An 18,721-nucleotide genomic window follows, 5' to 3' on the forward strand; every position below is an offset into this window, starting at 1 on the left:
CTTTAATTTATAGAAAAAAATAAACCATTATACTTCCCTTTCCTCCACTCCCCCACCGCATAGAGTCTTCTTCTGAAGCCGGCAGCTGACTTCATGACTTCAGAGTGCAAACGACAGGAGTGCATGATGTCACTGGCATGCACCCTCAGTCACGTGCACACCAACGTCAGCTGCAGGCCTCTGATTGGCCGTCAGCGTTCATTGTCGCGCATGAACCCGACAGGTCTCTGCACCGCAATAAACTTCAGCTGAATGTGCATCCAAGAACGCACATCCAGCTGAAGTATTTGCTGGCGTCGGCGGGCCCCTCACCCTACGGACCGCTCGCAGTGGCAACCTCTGTGGCCCCGGTAGTTACACCCCTGAATGGAGCAGAAGGTGGACATGTACACAATGGAGCTAGTATCCCTTATCCCAAAGATAGAGGATAACTTTCTCTTTTGGGGTGATAACCCTTTAAGAAATATTAAAAAATATACATGAATGAGTTTTAAAAAAAAAGTTCCCATAGGGATACACCTAAATAAATTGGGAATGGTTGGTGATATCAACTTCCTGTTTGTGGCACAAATAACTCATGAAAGAATAAAGTTACATTAAAACCAAGCACACCATTGTTTTTCTTATGAAATTCTCAATAAGTTTGATGTGTCACATGACCCTCTTCCCATTGAAAAAAATAAAGTTGGATCCAAAATGGTCGACTTCAAAATGGCCACCATGGTCACCACTCATCTGGAAAAGTTTTCCCCCTCCCATATACTAACGTGCATACCCATCATCAATACCGAATATGTGCTGTCCACATCCAAATTTACTGTTATTTTACAGACAGGGCATATAAATGATGGATTTGGAGAGGATCTGTCAACAGATTTATCAAGATAATCTGAATATATTATTGGATCTTATTGACCTGATGAGGCTGATGCACTTACATTGAAAAATCAATGTCAGAATGGATGTATAATTCTGATATCAAAGTAGCTTTGTCACCTGATTTCACAAACACAGACTGCTTAAATTACTAAATAGATCTCTTAGACATTGTAAACTATAAGCCCGAAAGGACAGGACCCTCTCCCCCTCTGTTCCAGATCGCCATTGTTAATCTGTTCACTGTAATTTATATTTGTATTTTTTCTGTAACATCTTCTCATGTACAGCACCATGGAATCAATGGTGCTCTAAATATAAATACATAATAATAATAATAATAATAATAATAATAATAATAACTGATGAAGCCATTGTACTTACTTTGAAAATAAACACCAGAATGCCTAAATAATTCTTAAAATAATAATTCTATGTGTCCACCTACAGCTTGGAATATTAGGCAGAGAAACTTTCACAAAGGATTATACATCCATTCTTAGATGCATTTTCAAAGTAAGTACACCAACCTCATTAGGTCAATGAAATCTATGTAATAATATATACAGTTTTGTATTGTGAGTTCTGCTGACAGAGTCTCTTTAAAGGGGTTGTCCATGGAAAACAAGCTATTATCTCTGCAAAGGATCTCTTGTTGATCGGTAGAGGTCCAACCACTGGGACCTGCACCAAACGAATGACATACATGACCACATACTTTCAACCATAATATAAAATGGATTAGTAAGTAGGGTGCTCTATTACTGCTCCATTCATTCTCTATGGGGTTGCTGAAAAAAAGGAGCACATTGCTTTGTAACCCAATATGGAATTAATTGCGTGGTGGTAAAGCATACGCACTGCCACTCCATACTAATTGGGATAAAAGTGCTTCAAAAGTGTTTCCGTTAGCCGGATCCTCGGTCATCAATAATTTCCCATTGATAGGTTATAATTGATTTAAGATGAGCATTAACTTGACTCATAAAATACCTATTTTTTTGTATGAGATTGAGTCTAAAGGGTAACGAATCTTCTTGTGAAGAGTGACTGCCTGACATTCCTGTATAAGGAGACTTATAGGCCATGCAATGATTTTCTGGAAAATTAAATATGCAAATTGCCTCTTGGGAAAGAAGGAAGACCTGATCTCCACCTATTAGAAATAGTAAGCCTAAAAATCAATATTGACCCTTTAATGAGCGTTGCCACATGACTTTGGATAAAAGCCACCAGAATTTCTACTTGGAGACATGTGTTTCGGGATACTGCCCCTCCCCAGTGCAAAGCAAGAGATCTGATTTGGCTGTAGGGTAGACCACTGACTAGGATGTATGGAGTAATATCTCTCCTTATGGAGAGTGACATACCAGACATGCCGGTGTAAGGAGACTTATAGGCCATGCAATGCTTCTCTGGGAAAATAAATATTCAAATTGCCTAAGAGAAACTTTCAGAAATAACTATTCAGCCATTCTACTGTGTATTTTTAAAGTAAATTCCTCTGCCTCATCAGGTCTAAAAATATATTTATAATGTATGTGGTTTGTAATGTGGAATCTGGTGTCAGGTAAACGCTTGAATCAATTATTTAATACATAACAAAGATAATTAGAAAAGTTGTCCAGTACTTTAGATTACCCCCCCAATGTACCCCTAAGGATTTTTCTAATTAGCTTACGTTGCAGATACTGCCTGTGAGCGGCGCTATCCTTGGCCGCTCTAACGTCACGACAACTAAAGCGTGACTCAGGGCTGGGGTGGCTGCTAGGTTGTGGGCGGGGTTACCCCCCGCGTCACACCCAGCATCCACCGCGTGCTTTCCCAATGAATGGGGAGAAGCAGAGTGCGCAGTGGATGCCGGGTGTGACGCGGGGGGGTAACCCCACCCACAGCATGGCATCCACCGTGAAACACGGAAGACAAAGACCCCCGGCTGCTGCCAGCACTTGACCTGACGTCAGCGGATGTCAGAGCCGGCTGCGTCCGGGGGTCACGTGATGCCTGTGAGCGGCCAGTGATAGACTCTCACAGGCAGTATCTGCAACATAAGCTAATTCCATAAATCCTTAGGCGCCCAGGGGGGATACATTGGGGGGGTAATCTAAAGAACTGGACAACCCCTTTCATTTCACGTTACTGTCACGGCTGTGTCAGGTTTGACTGACAGTCATTCTCGATCCGGCTGTAGAAGGTCGCTGCTCTTGGCCTTGCAGACACCTTCTTGATCCTTTCTTCATCCCTCCCCCTCTAAGACCCAGTGATGATCTCCACCTCCTGCTGCTAATTAACACACCTTTGCTGGATATTTAAATACATTCAGTTTCTCCAGAGACTTGCAGTTGATAGAGTAAATTCCTCTGTTCAGGCCTGAATTCTAGTAGTCAGTTAGATTCTCCTTGGAGTTCCTTTGTGGATTGTAGTCATCATTTCTCTGGTGTCTTCTCAGAGCTAAGTGTATCCCCTTGTATATTTCCCTTGTTTGTCTTTAGTTGCAGTGGGGCTGACTAGTGCTCACCCCTCCCCCTCCCTATCTAGGACCTAGCTCTAGGGTCAGCCAGGGCTAAGGTATCCTGCTCGGCGATAGGTGCGGAACCTATTTAGGGACGATATGGGGGTCAAGGAGCTGTTAGATCTGCTTGGGGGTCTCCACTCCCCCTTTCCCTAGCTGCTGGGCTTTCCCCCTTTTCCCATCGTCATACGCTAGGTTCTGCCCATACCTAGCATGACAGCTACAAGTTCCAAGGACATTGACTTTTACTGTAATTTTTGGGCCCGATATGTTGTCAAAATCTGGACCTTGGTGCTTGGTTAGCCTTGTTAAACCCAGTAGCTACACATAATCTTGACCTGAGCTGGCCACAATGTATGGTCTTGTGAAGAGAGGTATTTTAGATTCCTGATTTACACAGCCCAATTTTTCAGAATCCAAAAAGAACGCAGATGATGATACCGCCATACTAGAAAACGTTGGCACTTCGCCACATTTGGATAAGTACTATAAAAAGTGTTCCACTTGCAGAGATGACTGAAATGCGACTTCATCATGAACCTATTTCATTTATGGCCATCTATCATCATTTTCTTACTCCATGTCTTTTATTATAAAGCTGGAGTAAATGTGATGATACTCTTAATTGATTTTAAATCAAGGTTTCACGAACACTGTATTTTGCATTCCGAAAGCACGAAAATAATAAGAAGTGAAGAAGGTCATTGTTAATGAGGTTCATTTCTTCAAATTTCCTGATGTCAAGAAGATCTCTAAATGACTGCTACTTTCTGTTTTTTTGGCATTGGTTTTCTCTGCTTTACTATAAAATCTATTTTCGAGGCAGTAAAACCAGTGATAACAGCTTGTCATAGGATACGTAGGATGTTACTCACACATTGGTCTTTCATAGTCAAAATATTAAAGGAACAGTCCAGATAAAACAGATATTGTGTTATATCTAGTGCAGAGCCTGGGGGTAGTGGTGTATTATACAAGTATTAAAAAAACATCAAAGAGAAAATCGTTGCATCACGGTACACCCCCCTCAGGCCTTGAACTAAATCGAGCATCGGTTCTTCCCAGAATGTAATTTTGTTACCAGATTTAAGAATATTCTCTGTAAATATGTATCATGCTTAAAGGGGTTATCCAGGACTTTGTAAAATAAAAAATGTGAGTAAGTACTAACAGTCAGGTAGTTTCGAAATACCTGCCTGTTGTGCCTGGCTCCTAGCCCTGCCGACACTGAGCGGTCACAGACCAATCCTGCCGGCAATTCAATGGCTTCTGCTGACGTCAAATCATCAGAGCCTTTGTCCACTTTACTCTGTTGACCGGGCGTGACTGCCGATGTCATCCTGTTTGATAGCCGGCTCCCTGCTGCCAAACTGCGGAAAAGCGACGGTCAATCAATCAGCATGACGTTGGCAGTCATGCCTCGGCAACAGAGTAAAGTGGAAAGAGACTGAGCAGCCTGGAAGAAGAGCTATTCTGTTGGCATGGAGCAGCTGAATCGCCATCAGGAACGGTCTGTGACCTCTCTGAGCCGGGATCACCAGGCAGGTAGTTACCTCTGTTAGCAACTACCTGCCTGTAAGTAAAAAAAATCATGGATAACAGCTTTATAGGGTTGTCAGCTACATTCAATTTGTCTAAAAATTGGCCCTTGGTGGTCCTTGAACTGAACAAAAAAGAAAAAAAAATGTAGTCACCTACTAGACCCTTCCCATTCTTCAGTCTGCTGCAATGTCCCCTGCCTTGCCTGTCTGAGCCAAAATAAAAAGCTAAGAGACTGTTCTTCTGGCAGAAGCGAAGCATGACTCAGTCAGTGGCTTCTTATGAGCTTCAGTGGTCACCAGTTCAGAGGAGCAACAGCAATGTTGTAGATCAATAGGTATTTTTTTTTCGGAATGTAGATGACAACCTCTAACGTCATGGAATTTGGTTCCCAAATCTTTTTAAAAATGTTTTTTACATTATCAAGACATGCTAATTGCTAATAAAACCCTCAAAAATGATGCAAATGACACCAAAATCACTAAGTAGCCATATGGACATGGATAATATAAACGTCTCCTGAAATAGTGTCATAAAATAATGTGTTTTTTTTTGTCAAATATGGTGCTCTTGCCCCATAATTTGTTGAAACAAGCTAAAATGATAACAAGGACATATTCATAGATTTGTCAGAATAAACTGGGGAATTTGGAGATCTTTATTTGAAATAAAACACTGTGTGGACCCTGATATCCAATAAAGATAAGGAAATTTGTTTGAGGTGAATTGTAGTCACCTTTATCTTTGCAAAAAAATTCTGATTTGCCTAAATTCAGGCAAATCCAAATTTCTTTGCTCTGAGTAGGCCTCGGGCGATGTACTTCATGACTTTGTGATGTCATAACATGAGGAAACCATGACGTGCTTCATCCAAGGCTTCAGACAGCACATTTTGTGATGTCTGAAATTATGATAAAATTGAGTCATGATATGTTTTGCCTACTTAGTCACGTAGAGCTGAATCAGAGTGAAGGAAGGAGGATATCATCTGCTAAGAAGACGTGGAAGAGGATGTCATCTGCTAAGAAGACCAGGAAGACATAGAAGAGGCTAAGACCTGCTAGGAAAACCTGGAAGACATAGAAGAGAATATCATCTGCCAGGAAGACCAGGATGACATAGAATAAGGTATCATCTGCTGGGAAGACCAGGAAGATATGGAAGAGGATATCATCTGCTAGGAAAACTAGGCAGACTTGGAAAAGGATATCATCTGCCAAGACGACTAAAGAGACGTGGAAGAGCATATCATCTGCTAAGAAGACCAGGGAGATGTGGAAGAGGATATCATCTGCTAGGAAGATTAGGCAGACTTGGAAAAGGATATCATCTGCTAGGAAGATCAGAGAGATGTGGAAGAGGATATCATCAGCTAGAAAGACCAGGGAGATGTGGAAGAGGATATCATCTGCTAGCAAAACTAGGCAGACTTGGAAGATGATATCATCTGCCAGGAAGACCAGAGAGACGTGGAAGAGGATATCATCTGCTAAGAAGACCAGGGAGATGGGGAAGAGGATAACATCTGCTAGGAAGACTTGGAAGAGGATATCATCTGCTAGGAAGACCAGGGAGATGTGGAAGAGGATATCATCTGTTAGGAAGATCAGAGAGATGTGGAAGAGGATATCATCTGCCAGGAAGACTTGGAAGCGGATATCATCAGCTCAGAAGACCAGGGAGATGTGGAAGAGGATATCATCTGCTAGGAAGGCCAGGAAGACATGGAAAAGGATGTCATCTGCCATAAAAGCTAGAAGTGAGAACAGCAAGAAATTGACTATGCTGTGGGTAGCGCTGGCGAGGCAGGTGAGTGGCAAGGTGAGCATACATTTTTTAACCCCTACATAAGGGTCTCAGGAGATGCTAGAACATAATAAGGCACATTAAATTTACATTGAATGAATTCAACCCAAATTAAATTTCCTGGCCAAATGTGAGCGAACGGCCAACTTTGAATTTCTACAAATTTGCTCTTCACTGATAATGATAATATAAAATAATTTATTATAGAATGTACTTAAACAGAAAATGTATTGGTGAACATTTACTTTAAGGATGGGCGATGAGTAAATATTTAATACCAACCCTTTCTACTCACAAGATGCTTAGCGGCCAACAATAACACAAGGAAGTTATGACCTCTGCATGTATTCTGTTACTTGAGCCTTATTTATATTGAACTCTAGTACGGCATTAATTAAAAGAAAAGGTGTTACGGAATGCTAAAATGAACATGTCTCAGAGCAGGTAATTATTAACTTAATTATAGGAGAGCCTCCGTTAAACCTTTGTGAAAGTAGCAAAAACACAAGGAATAATTTATTGAGCTTGATAGATTGCAGACTACCTTGTATTCCTATTGAATATCAACCAGGGAAGATCCTTTGTTTTAACTTGACTGTGTAATGATCCTTCTGCAGTGATTTAGGGAATGTGTATGCTTACTAACCTTCTGTAGCCTACAGCTCCTTTCCTGGACCGCTAGATTTATGTTCTTGTTTTATCTCTCCAGGTATACCGCTCCTCTTTCTCTGATAGTGTTTTACCACTCTCAAGATTGTGTTTGTATACACACGTTATGTCTAATGATAAGACTGACCAATGGAAAGAGAAGTCATCACTGCAATTTCAATTTTCTTTGTCCAGTGTATTGGTAATAATAGGAGCAATATGAAATATTCATAGAAAAATAAATTATGCAAATCATTTATGAAGATCAATATAAGAAACTTCTTATTCTTCGAGTCCCTTCTGAGAATCCATTTAAGACTTTATGTACGGTATTAAGGTCATTGAGTCATTTTTTAAAGAAGTTCTTTACTTTTATGACAGTCTTTAAATTAAAAGAGTATTCCCATCTTAGTCATTTATGGCATGTCCATAGGTGATGCCATAAATGTCTAATAGGCATGATCTGCAACTATGTTCTCTGACCTCAAATCAAATTGAAAAAGTCATCGCTCTATTCACAGCAACTGCTTCAACAGACACACCCCTGCTTTAGAGACAGATGTGGGTTCTAGTGGTGGGACCACATTTATCAGACATATAGAGATAAGTCCGCATCTATCAGACATTTAGAAGTGGGCCCGCATCGATCAGACATTTAGTGGTGGGCCTGCATCTATCAGACATTTAGTGATGGGCCTGCATCTATCAGACATTTAGAGGTGGCCTGCATCTATCAGACATTTAGAGGTAGATCCGCAAATATCAGACATTTAGAAGTAAGCCTGCATCTAACAGACATTTAGAGGTGGACCTGCATCTATCAGACATTTAGAGGTAGATCCGCCAATTTCAGACATTTAGAGGTAAGTCTGCTTCTAACAGACATTTAGAGGTGGACCCGCATCTATCAGACATTTAGAGATGGGTCTGCATCTATCAGACATTTAGAGATGGGTCGGCATCCATTAGACATTTAGAGGTGGACCCGCATCTATCAGACATTTAGAGGTAGATCCGCAAATTTCAGACATTTAGAGGTAAGTCTGCATCTAACAGACATTTAGAGGTGGATCCGCATCTATCAGACATTTAGAGATGGGTCCGCATCTATCAGATATTTAGAGGTGGACCCGCATCTATCAGACATTTAGAGATGGGTCCGCATCTATCAGACATTTAGAGGTAGACCCGCATCTATCAGACATTTAGAGGTAGATCCGCAAAATTCAGACATTTAGAGGTAAGTCTGCATCTAACAGACATTTAGAGGTGGATCCGCATCTATCAGACATTTAGAGATGGGTCCTCATCTATCAGATATTTAGAGGTGGACTCGCGTCTATCAGACTTTTAAAGGTAGGTCAGCATCTATTAGACTTTTAGAGATGTGTCTACATCTATCAGACATTTAGAGGTAAGCCCGCATCTATCAGACATTTAGAGGTAACTCCCCATCTATCTGGCATTTAGAGGTGGACTCGCATCTATCAGACATTTAGAGGTAGGTCAGCATCTATTAGACATTTAGAGGTGAGTCTACATCTGTCAGACATTTAGAGGTGGACCCGCATCTATCAGACATTCAGAGGTGGACTCACATCTATCAGACATTTAGAGGTAGGTCAGCATCTATTAGACATTTAGAGGTGAGTCTACATCTGTTAGGCATTTAGAGATGGGTCCACCTCTATCAGACACTTAGAGGTGGGCCCGCATCTATCCGACATTTAGATCTATATATCGCATGGTTTTTCTATTTTACATATCTTTCCACCATTCAGCAATCCGTGTTTGATGAAGACCAATGCCTTAGGGCCAAAAAGTCACTGACTTGTTATTTGGATTGCCTAATAAAGTTCAGTTACATATTTTGGAGTGCCAAGTATCTTAGAATTTCCTTATGAGCATGGGGTGGAACCCTTCCTGAGCACCCAATTCTTCCTTCAACAGTGCCATGTACCTGCTTCTATATTCATACTTCCTTTTTTGATTAGTCGGCCAGGCACAACATTATAGTTGTGGTATATCGCACATGTGACATTGGCTCCCGTCCAATAACCACAGATTACCAACTGTTCCAGAAACTGTGAATCGATTTGCACCATTTCTAGTATAAATTGATGCTCCCTGAGGAAGGTACATATGCGAAACGCTTGTTGAGGATAAATACTGCCATGCTGTTGGCACTCTAAATGGGTAACTAACACTTTACTATTGCTTATGTATACTAAAATTTGTAGCAATGACTATGAACTGCTGTTATTACCATGATTCATGCTGGTTAGCAACCAATCTTATTAGATAACTGATGACAGTGCACACATGAAATAGAGGCTTGTTATTTTTGGAAGGCATTCTAGTATTAATTCACATCAATAGGTATTCTATGCACTTATGCAATTCACATTTAAATAAATATTATTGCACTTGCACTTTGGTGCTATCCTGTAACCTTTATACCTCAATACCATCCATCTATACAAAGGTGAATATGAGGTGAGTATTGTCCTTATTTTATAGATGCACATAATATGAATATGCGTTATTGAAGTTATGGTTTAAGGTGGAATAATATTTAAACCCCTTCTGCATCAGTCCTTTCAATGCTGTGACTCAATTACATATACTAATTAATTTATATTTTAGGACATTACATAGTCATATTCATGTGCTCTTGATGTAATGCACATTTCCAATGTACTGTAACCCATTTTTGTTGCAAGTAGCAAACCAGTTATTTACTAGGATTTTTCATTGAATGAGTACATTTTGTGTATGTTTTTAATAAAATTGTCTACAATAAAAAAAAATTTTTCATAGCTATAAGGACTCTTGATTTTCCTTTTTCTCTAGATATTTTTGTGTCGCGTTATGCCTATAGGTTTTTGATACTTATTCCAGACATGGTAATCTGGAAGTATTTAAGGATCTCTAGTATATATGTTTCTTGACAGAGAAGTCTTGATATTATGGGTTTTTTTAGCCCTGTTCACCTTGCGTCTGTAGACCGTGTACTGGGGTGGTCTCTCCCAGAATACAGCGGGCCGAGGACAAAGAACACGACCAGGCATGAAAGAAAGATAGTTAAATTTCACACACACCTAGTCCTGGTCGGCTAGGACCCCTGTGCTGCACAACCGATAGGCCCAGTATGTTCTATAGGATACATTATAATTTTCCTGACTTGTGGTTCCGCCTAATGTGGTAACTGGGAGTTAACCAAGAGCAAAAGTGTAATTAGATGGGTGCAAGAGGCAGCTCCTGCAGTGGTGCAGCGGAGAGTTTTACAACCTTAACAATTCTGTAAGATTACAATTCTGTTATGCTATCTATACACAAGCTTACCCACTGAGGGGAGTATCTAGATAAGGTTCACACAGCCCTATTAGCAAACCATATCTCTAACTAAGAATATATGTTTGGCACCAAACTCTCTCTAAAGAATGCATGCACGCTCCCACTGGGATCCCTGTGGTGGGGCCTGAGCTCAGGACTTACCGGCTCTAACCTGGTTACTGAAGAGGCTGGCTGATCATCCGTACAGCCGTTTAGCTGGGAGGCCGGGGAGTGGATCCTGGATTTGTCACCTAGAGTGTAGTTTTAGCCTTATAGGCTATCAAAAGGCCATTCACGTCACAGCAGATCCCTTGGGGGTAACCCAACTCTGCATCCAACCGTACTAGTCCCCCCAAAGTAATTCTTCCTCTCTGACAGGAGTCAAAGGAACAGTTACACTTTTCCTCAGCAATCTGGTCTGCTCCTAGCACACTGCACACATTAAGCTTCCAGGATCTCATATGATTGTCCTGCTCAGTCAGCTTCCTGCTCCAACTGACTAAAACACTATGAGGTCTGCAATAGAGTCTATTCCAGAGGCAGCAGTGACCTTTTTTGGCTGTGGTCTGATACTGAAACAATGTCCAATCATTCCCATCTCACATCTTGGGATATGTTAAGCTAAATGTATCGATAACAAAGGACACATCACTATCATGCTTATTAAGATCGCCATGAACTCATGAAGCTTAATGGGCCATTTGTTTTGTCTCGCCTAACTTGTTGCGAATGTTAGTCTACCAAGGTTATATGTCTTAGAAGTTTGGGTTTTATTATTCAAAATTAAGGATGAATGGATTCATGGAAGTTCGTCTGGTTCAAAAGAACTTTAGTTGAAAGTTTGGTTCGGGTACGAGAACTGTATCCGAACTTGACACAGAACCCAAACCCCATAGAAATCAATAGTGACCCCAACTTTGGACCGGAAAATCTCTCTCTCTCTCTTTCTCTCCTCCCTGAACTTCTGTACTGTAAATCGTACTTCCAGGAGAAGTCCGTGTTCAGAGTTCATCACCGGACACGGAACGAATCCTGAACTTTACAGTTCGGGTTTGCTCATCTTTATTCAAAATCATAAGACCTTGCAAAGCACATTTGGTAATAATTTATTATTATGTTTCTTATATTCATTAAGTAATTTAAAAGCCAAAAACTATTCTTTCGGTTCACTATAAATGTTTTATCTGTATAAAATAATGTTAATATACACGTTACCTTTCTAAGTCGGAGGACACCTTCCTGTGTCTGTGAGTCTGTTGTGATTTCAAACATGTCCCTCCCATCACCATCAATGATGTCGAATGATGACTTAGCATTATCTCCAATGTCTCGGTCATTTGCCCTCACTCTTCCAACTGGATCACCAATAGCAATGTCTTCTGGGATTACAAACTGATACTGACCTTACAAATAAGGGAAAGAAAACATTACAATTAAAGCTAATGCAATCAGTTCCTCATATTATCTTTACCTATAATTCATGCAGCTTCTGAAACATTTTAAGTTTTAACGTTTCAAGATAAATTGGATTAGAGGTGAAATTATTGAAGATGAAAATGCATAAAATGGCACTTCACTGCTTACGATAAGAAGAGCAGCATACGCTATGAAAAAAAAACTCTAGTTATGGGCCAGGTGAGAGTGTAAAGAGAAGAAAGCTCAGACAGTCGAGGAGTAAAAAATTCTGGAGTTCCAAGCTGGGCAAAAAATACAGAGATCATCCGAGCTGGGCAGGAGCTGCTAATTCTTGGTGCCATGCAGGGCACAAACGGCCAAATTTAGAGATTGAACATAATTACCGAAAAGACTGTTGATTGCTTTGTTGAGTAGAAAAAAGCTTCAGTTTAACCATGGAGGTGAATAACCACAGAAAGAGCATCACAAGAAAGAGATGAATGACATGTACATGTATGTTTAAAGTTTGTGTATCATAACCATCAAGAATCTATACTCATATTGTAACCACCAAGAGTCTGTACCCATATTGTAACCACCAAGAATCTGTACCCATATTGTAACCATCAAAAATCTGTACCCATATTGTAACCACCAACAGTCTGTACCGATATTGTAACCATCAAGAATCTGTACCCATATTGTAACCACCAAGAGTCTGTACCCATATTGTAACCACCCAGAGTCTGTACCCATAGAGTATCCACTAAGAATCTGTACCCATATTGTAACCACCAAGAATCTGTACCCATATTGTAACCACCAAGATTCTTTACTAATATTGTAACCACCAAAATTCTGTACCCATATTGTAACCACCAAGAGTCTGTACCGATATTGTAACCATCAAGAATCTGTACCCATATTGTAACCACCAAGAGTCTGTACCGATATTGTAACCATCAAGAATCTGTACCCATATTGTAACCACCAAGAGTCTGTACCCATATTGTAACCACTAAGAGTCTGTACCCATAAAGTAACGACTAAGAATCTGTACCCATATTGTAACCACCAAGAATCTGTACCCATATAGTAACCACCAAGAGTCTGTACCCATATTGTAACCACCAAGAGTCTGTACCCATAAAGTAACGACTAAGAATCTGTACCCATATTGTAACCACCAAGAATCTGTACCAATATTGTAACCACCAAAAGTCTGTACCGATATTAGGGTAACCAGTAAGAATCTGTATTCATATTGTAACCACCAAGAGTCTGTACCCATATTGTAACCACCAAGAATCTGTACCCATACTGTAACCACCAAGATTCTTTACTAATTTTGTTACCACCAAGAATCTGTACCCATATTGTAACCACCAAGATTCTTTACTAATATTGCAACCATCAAGATTCTTTGCTAATATTGCAACCACCAGAATATGTACCCATATTGTAACCACTAAGAGAAAGGCATCACCTACTTTATATCAATGTATATTGCAACCATCAAGAGTGTGCATCTATATGACAACCACTCAGAATCTGTACCTATATTACAAGCACTAGGAGTATGTGTCTATATTGTAACCACCAAGTGTCTGTACCTATATTGCAACCATCAAGAGTCTATATCTATCTTGTAATCAATAGGAGTCTGGACCCATATTGCAACCACTAAGAGTTTGCACCTACAATGTATTGGAACCACCAAGAATCTGTACATATAATAAAACCTCAAAGAGTCTTTATCTATATTGCAATCACCAAGACCAGTACCTTCAAGTAAAAACACTAAATGTTTTTGGAGTAAAATTAGTTCTTTTCAAGTGAATATGTGAGTGCTCCTGTGTTGATGTACTAGCAGGCTGCGTAAATATCCATCATCTATACTCTTTAAATTCATTACCATCCCATTTCCCGCCTTTATACCTTTAGTTATCAGTGTAGTGTAATATCCGTATTTTACTGTTCTCTCATTAGTATGTTCTATGATACAGATGTACTATGACCCAGCTCGTCATCCCAGGAGCCCGATGCGAGATTTAACAGCAGCATGTTAATTAAGCATCTGGTAAATACAAGATTCCTGCAGCTGCCGTCCTTAACATGCGCATTACTTCATCTATACATTTACGGGAATTCTTTACCATAAAATCACAATAGGCGTAAAGTATATCCCTAACCATTGCGGCTTTTATCAACCCTTATAGTATAATTTATCAACCCTTATAGTATAATTGTTACAATGATGTCTTTTTTGAGCTTAATATGTAGGCTTCTGTTCTTTTTCTTTGGTTATTTTCCTGTTTGTTCTGCAATCTGCACTCAATAAGTTGCATTCATGAGTTGTGTTTTCTTTGTATTTACAATCATGCGATATCTTCTGACAAAATCCAATTACCAAACATGCACCGATGCCCTCTGGCACGCTCCTCACATGACTGAATAATGGCCTATGTTCCTAAAACCTTTAATGCACTGATGAACAATCATCCCCTTCCCACCAACCCCTCCTCAATTCTCCTAAATCTCTCTGCAGAACCTAATTAAAGATTGGGTGTATATTCTGCGTGAAATTTTTGCGCTGTCCAATTAAGAAAGATTTAGTGTTCTCCTAAAACTTGTATTTCAGAGCTGACTAGGAGTCGTCTTGACTTTGCCATCTAATAATAGAACATCTAGAGATAAAGTGCAAACAACAAGCTTCTTAAGACCGCTGAGGACACAAAACAAGATGTGCAGCTACCCCCAACCGTGAGCAACTCAATTCTATGGGTAAAAGTATCTGACTGGCTACAGGACTAAACCCAGCGTGAAGATCATTGATGCCTAATATTAAAAAACCTCCGAGATAATTAGAGATGTGGGAACTTTAATTTAGAGCCATTAGACACCATTAATATATTGGATAATGAACAGTATGGCTGCTTATTTGCATGTTTTATTCTGTTTTGACAAAGATGTGTTACAAGGCAAAGTAAAGAGTAATTTCACGTTTGCCGATTCATTCATTATTCTGCTGGTGCAACTAAAATATAAGGATTCCGCTATGAATTCAAGTCGTTAAAGGGAAAACCTGGTCAAAATAGTCTTCTGATTGCACAAGTGAAATATTTGGTCATCATTGCTAAAATTAAACAGTTTGATTGAAAATGTTAACCCCCTTTGACACTGCTCATACGTTTCTGATTTTGGAAATCTGAGACTTCATTCTAAGATAAGGGTAATTAAAATCAACTAAAGGTGTCGTCCACTACTTGGACAACCCTTTCTTGATCTAAAAGTTTGGCCCCGATAAAATAAAAAAGACTATACTCACCTCCCGTGCTGGCGCCATTCCAGTGGTGTCCCGGGGCTCCTGTGCTGTTGTTGTGACACGTGACCCCGGCGCCTGATCAGCGCCAGCATCACAATCCCCATCGTCAGATAAATCGAACATGAAGAGGAAGTCTGGGCTGCGGCTGATCTCTGACTTCCTGTTCATGATCAATTTGACAGGAAGCAGGGACAGCGACATCAGTGCTGATAGGGCGACGGGGTCATGTGTCACAAAAACTGCACTGAAGCATGGGGAGAGCAAGTGCTGACACTGCGGGAACTGCGCCAGTATGGTAGGTATGTATAAGCTTTTTTATTTTATTGGGGCCAAGCGTGGGGTATGACAAAGAGTTGTCCAAGTAGTGGACAACTTCTTTAACTTAGTCACCGAAATCTCTGAGAAAATGTATGTGAGTCTAAACCTTATTAAACCTAGGTCCTCTACCAGTGGTATGTCTACCAAGGGATATACAGTACAGACCAAAAGTTTGGACATACCATCTCATTTAAAGATTTTTCTGTATTTTCATGACTATGAAAATTGTATATTCACACTGAAGGAATCAAAACTACAAATTAACACATGTGGAATTATATACTTAACAAAAAAGTGTGAAACAACTGAAAATATGTCTTATATTCTAGGTTCTTCAAAGTAGCCAACTTTTGCTTTGATGACTGCTTTGCACACTCTTGGCATTCTCTTGATGAGCTTCAAGAGGTAGTAACTGGAAATGGTTTCCAATTCACAGGTGTGCCCTGTCAGGTTTAATAAGTGGGATTTCTTGCCTTATAAATGGGGTTGGGACCATCAGTTGTCTTGTGCAGAAGTCAGATGGATACACAGCTGATAGTCCTACTGAATAGACTGTTAGAATTTGTATTATGGCAAGAAAAAAGCAGCTGAGTAAAGAAAACCGAGTGGCCATCATTACTTTAAGAAATGAAGGTCAGTCAGTGCGAAAAATTGGCAAAACTTTGAATGTGTCCCCAAGTGCAGTTGCAAAAACCATCAAGCGCTACAAAGAAACTGGCTCACATGAGGACTGCCGCAGGAAAGGAAGACCAAGAGTCACCTCTGCTTCTGAGGATACGTTTATCCAAGTCACCAGCCTCAGAAATTACAGTTTAACAGCAGCTCAGATTAGAGACCAGGTCAATGCCACACAGAGCTCTAGCAGCAGACACATCTCTACAACAACTGTTAAGCGGAGACTTTGTGCAGCAGGCCTTCATGGTAAAATAGCTGCTAGGAAACCACTGCTAAGGACAGGTAACAAGCAGAAGAGACTTGTTGGGGCTAAAGAACACAAGGAATGGACATTAGACCAGTGGAAATCTGTGCTTTGGTCTGATGAGTCCAAATTTGAGATCGTTGGTTCCAACCACTGTGTCTTTGTGCGACTCAGAAAAGGTGAACGGATGGACTCTACATGCCTGGTTCCCACCGTGAAGCATGGAGGAGGAGGTGTGATGGTGTGGGGGTGCTTTCCTGGTGACACTGTTGGGGATTTATTCAAAATTGAAGGCATACTGAACCAGCATGGCTACCGCAGCATCTTGCAGCAGCATGCTATTCCATCCGTTTTGCGTTTAGTTGAACCATCATTTATTTTTCAACAGGACAATGACCCCAAACACACCTCCAGGCTGTATAAGGGCTCTTTGACCAAGAGGGAGAGTGATGGGGTGCTACGCCAGATGACCTTGCCTCCACAGTCAATAGACCTGAACTCAATCGAGATGGTTTGGGGTGAGCTGGACCACAGAGTGAACGTAAAAGGGCCAACAAGTGCTAAGTATCTCTGGGAACTCCTTCAAGATTGTTGGAAGACCATTTCCGGTGACTACCTCTTGAAGCTCATCAACAGAATGCCAAGAGTGTGCAAAGCAGTAGTGTTGAGTGAGTATGTTCTGTTAACCCTTTCACTGGGTATGCTCAGGCCGAGCTCCGAGTATTTACAGGTGCTCGGTAATATGTTTGAATCGCTCCCGTGTGCATGATTTGCGACTGTTTGACAGCTTTTTTACATGTGAGGAATGTCTATTTCTTACACATTCCTCACATGTAATAAAGCTGTCAAACAGTTGCAAATCATGCACACGGGAGTGATTTAAACATAACACTGAGCAACTGTAAATACTCGGAGCTCGGTGAAAGGGTTAACTGAACATACTCGCTCAACACTACAAAGCAGTCATCAAAAGCAAAAGGTGGCTACTTTGAAGAACCTAGAATATAAGACATAATTCCACATGTGTTGATTCATAGTTTTGATGCCTTCAGTGTGAATGTGCAATTTTCATAGTCATGAAAATACAGAAAAATCTTTAAATGAGAAAGTGTGTCCAAACTTTTGGTCTGTACTGTATATAGTATACCATATATACTGTATATAATGAGCAATATCCTAACTACTGCTCAAAATGGTCTACTGATCAAAGAAAAACCTCTGGTCACCACTAATGCTTAGAATGAAATACTTCTATAGAAAGTGTTATCCCACTTTGACACAGGTCATATGTTTCTGTTTTTGGAAATCTGAGACTTCATTCTAAAATAAAGGCAATTCATATCAGTTAACTTAGTCACAGGAATATTTGAGATGCGTTAAACGGATCTAAGCCTATGAAGACTATGTTCTCACCCAGTGGTATGCTTACTGCAAGGGGTTTAAATATAGCGAACCTTATCATAGCTCATGTTAAAATGGTCTCCTGATCATAATGAACCTTTGGTCTCCACTAATGCTTAGAAGGAAAAACTTCTATAGAAAGTGTTACCCCCCCCCCCTTTAACACTGCTCATACGTTTCTGTTTTTGGAAATCTGAGACATCATTCTAAGATAAGGGTCATTAAAATTAATAAACTTAGTCACATGAATCTTTGAAATGTCTTAAATGGGTCTGAAGGCTATGCAATCTAGGATCTTAAGTAGTGGTATGTCTACCCCAAGGGGTATATATATATAACGAGCCTTATCATAACTTCTGGTCAAAATGGTCTACTGATCAGAAAAGATCACACTGGTGAAATCTGTGGTCCGTAGTCACCATTAGTTCTTAGAATGAATGGCTTCAAGAGAAATTGCCACCCCCCTTTGACACTGCTCATTTGTTTCTGTTTTTGGTGAAATCGGAGAGAAAATTATAGGTTATAGGACAATAAAACTAACAAATTTAGTCAAATAAATCACTGAGCTGTGTAAAAAGAGTTCCTCAATCAGGGATATGAGTAATCCAGGTTCGCAACATGTGTGCAGTGTGCACTATGCTAAAAA

General features: G+C 40.2%; 1 protein-coding gene across 1 annotated transcript in view; it reads right to left on the reverse strand.

The window, feature by feature from the left end:
• The window catches only part of LOC141174294 (cadherin-8), a 650,627-nt gene that overhangs the window by 232,286 nt on the left and 399,620 nt on the right, over positions 1-18,721 (reverse strand). Inside the window, exon 6 of the mRNA XM_073659153.1 lies at positions 11,933-12,120. Within this exon, the coding sequence (XP_073515254.1) occupies positions 11,933-12,120 (188 nt within the window). The remainder of the gene's footprint in view (positions 1-11,932; positions 12,121-18,721) is intronic.

This window comes from Phyllobates terribilis, unplaced genomic scaffold (assembly GCF_046119375.1).
Source record: "Phyllobates terribilis strain yellow unplaced genomic scaffold, ASM4611937v1 Scaffold_13__5_contigs__length_258822181, whole genome shotgun sequence".
Classification (NCBI taxonomy): Eukaryota; Metazoa; Chordata; class Amphibia; order Anura; family Dendrobatidae; genus Phyllobates; species Phyllobates terribilis.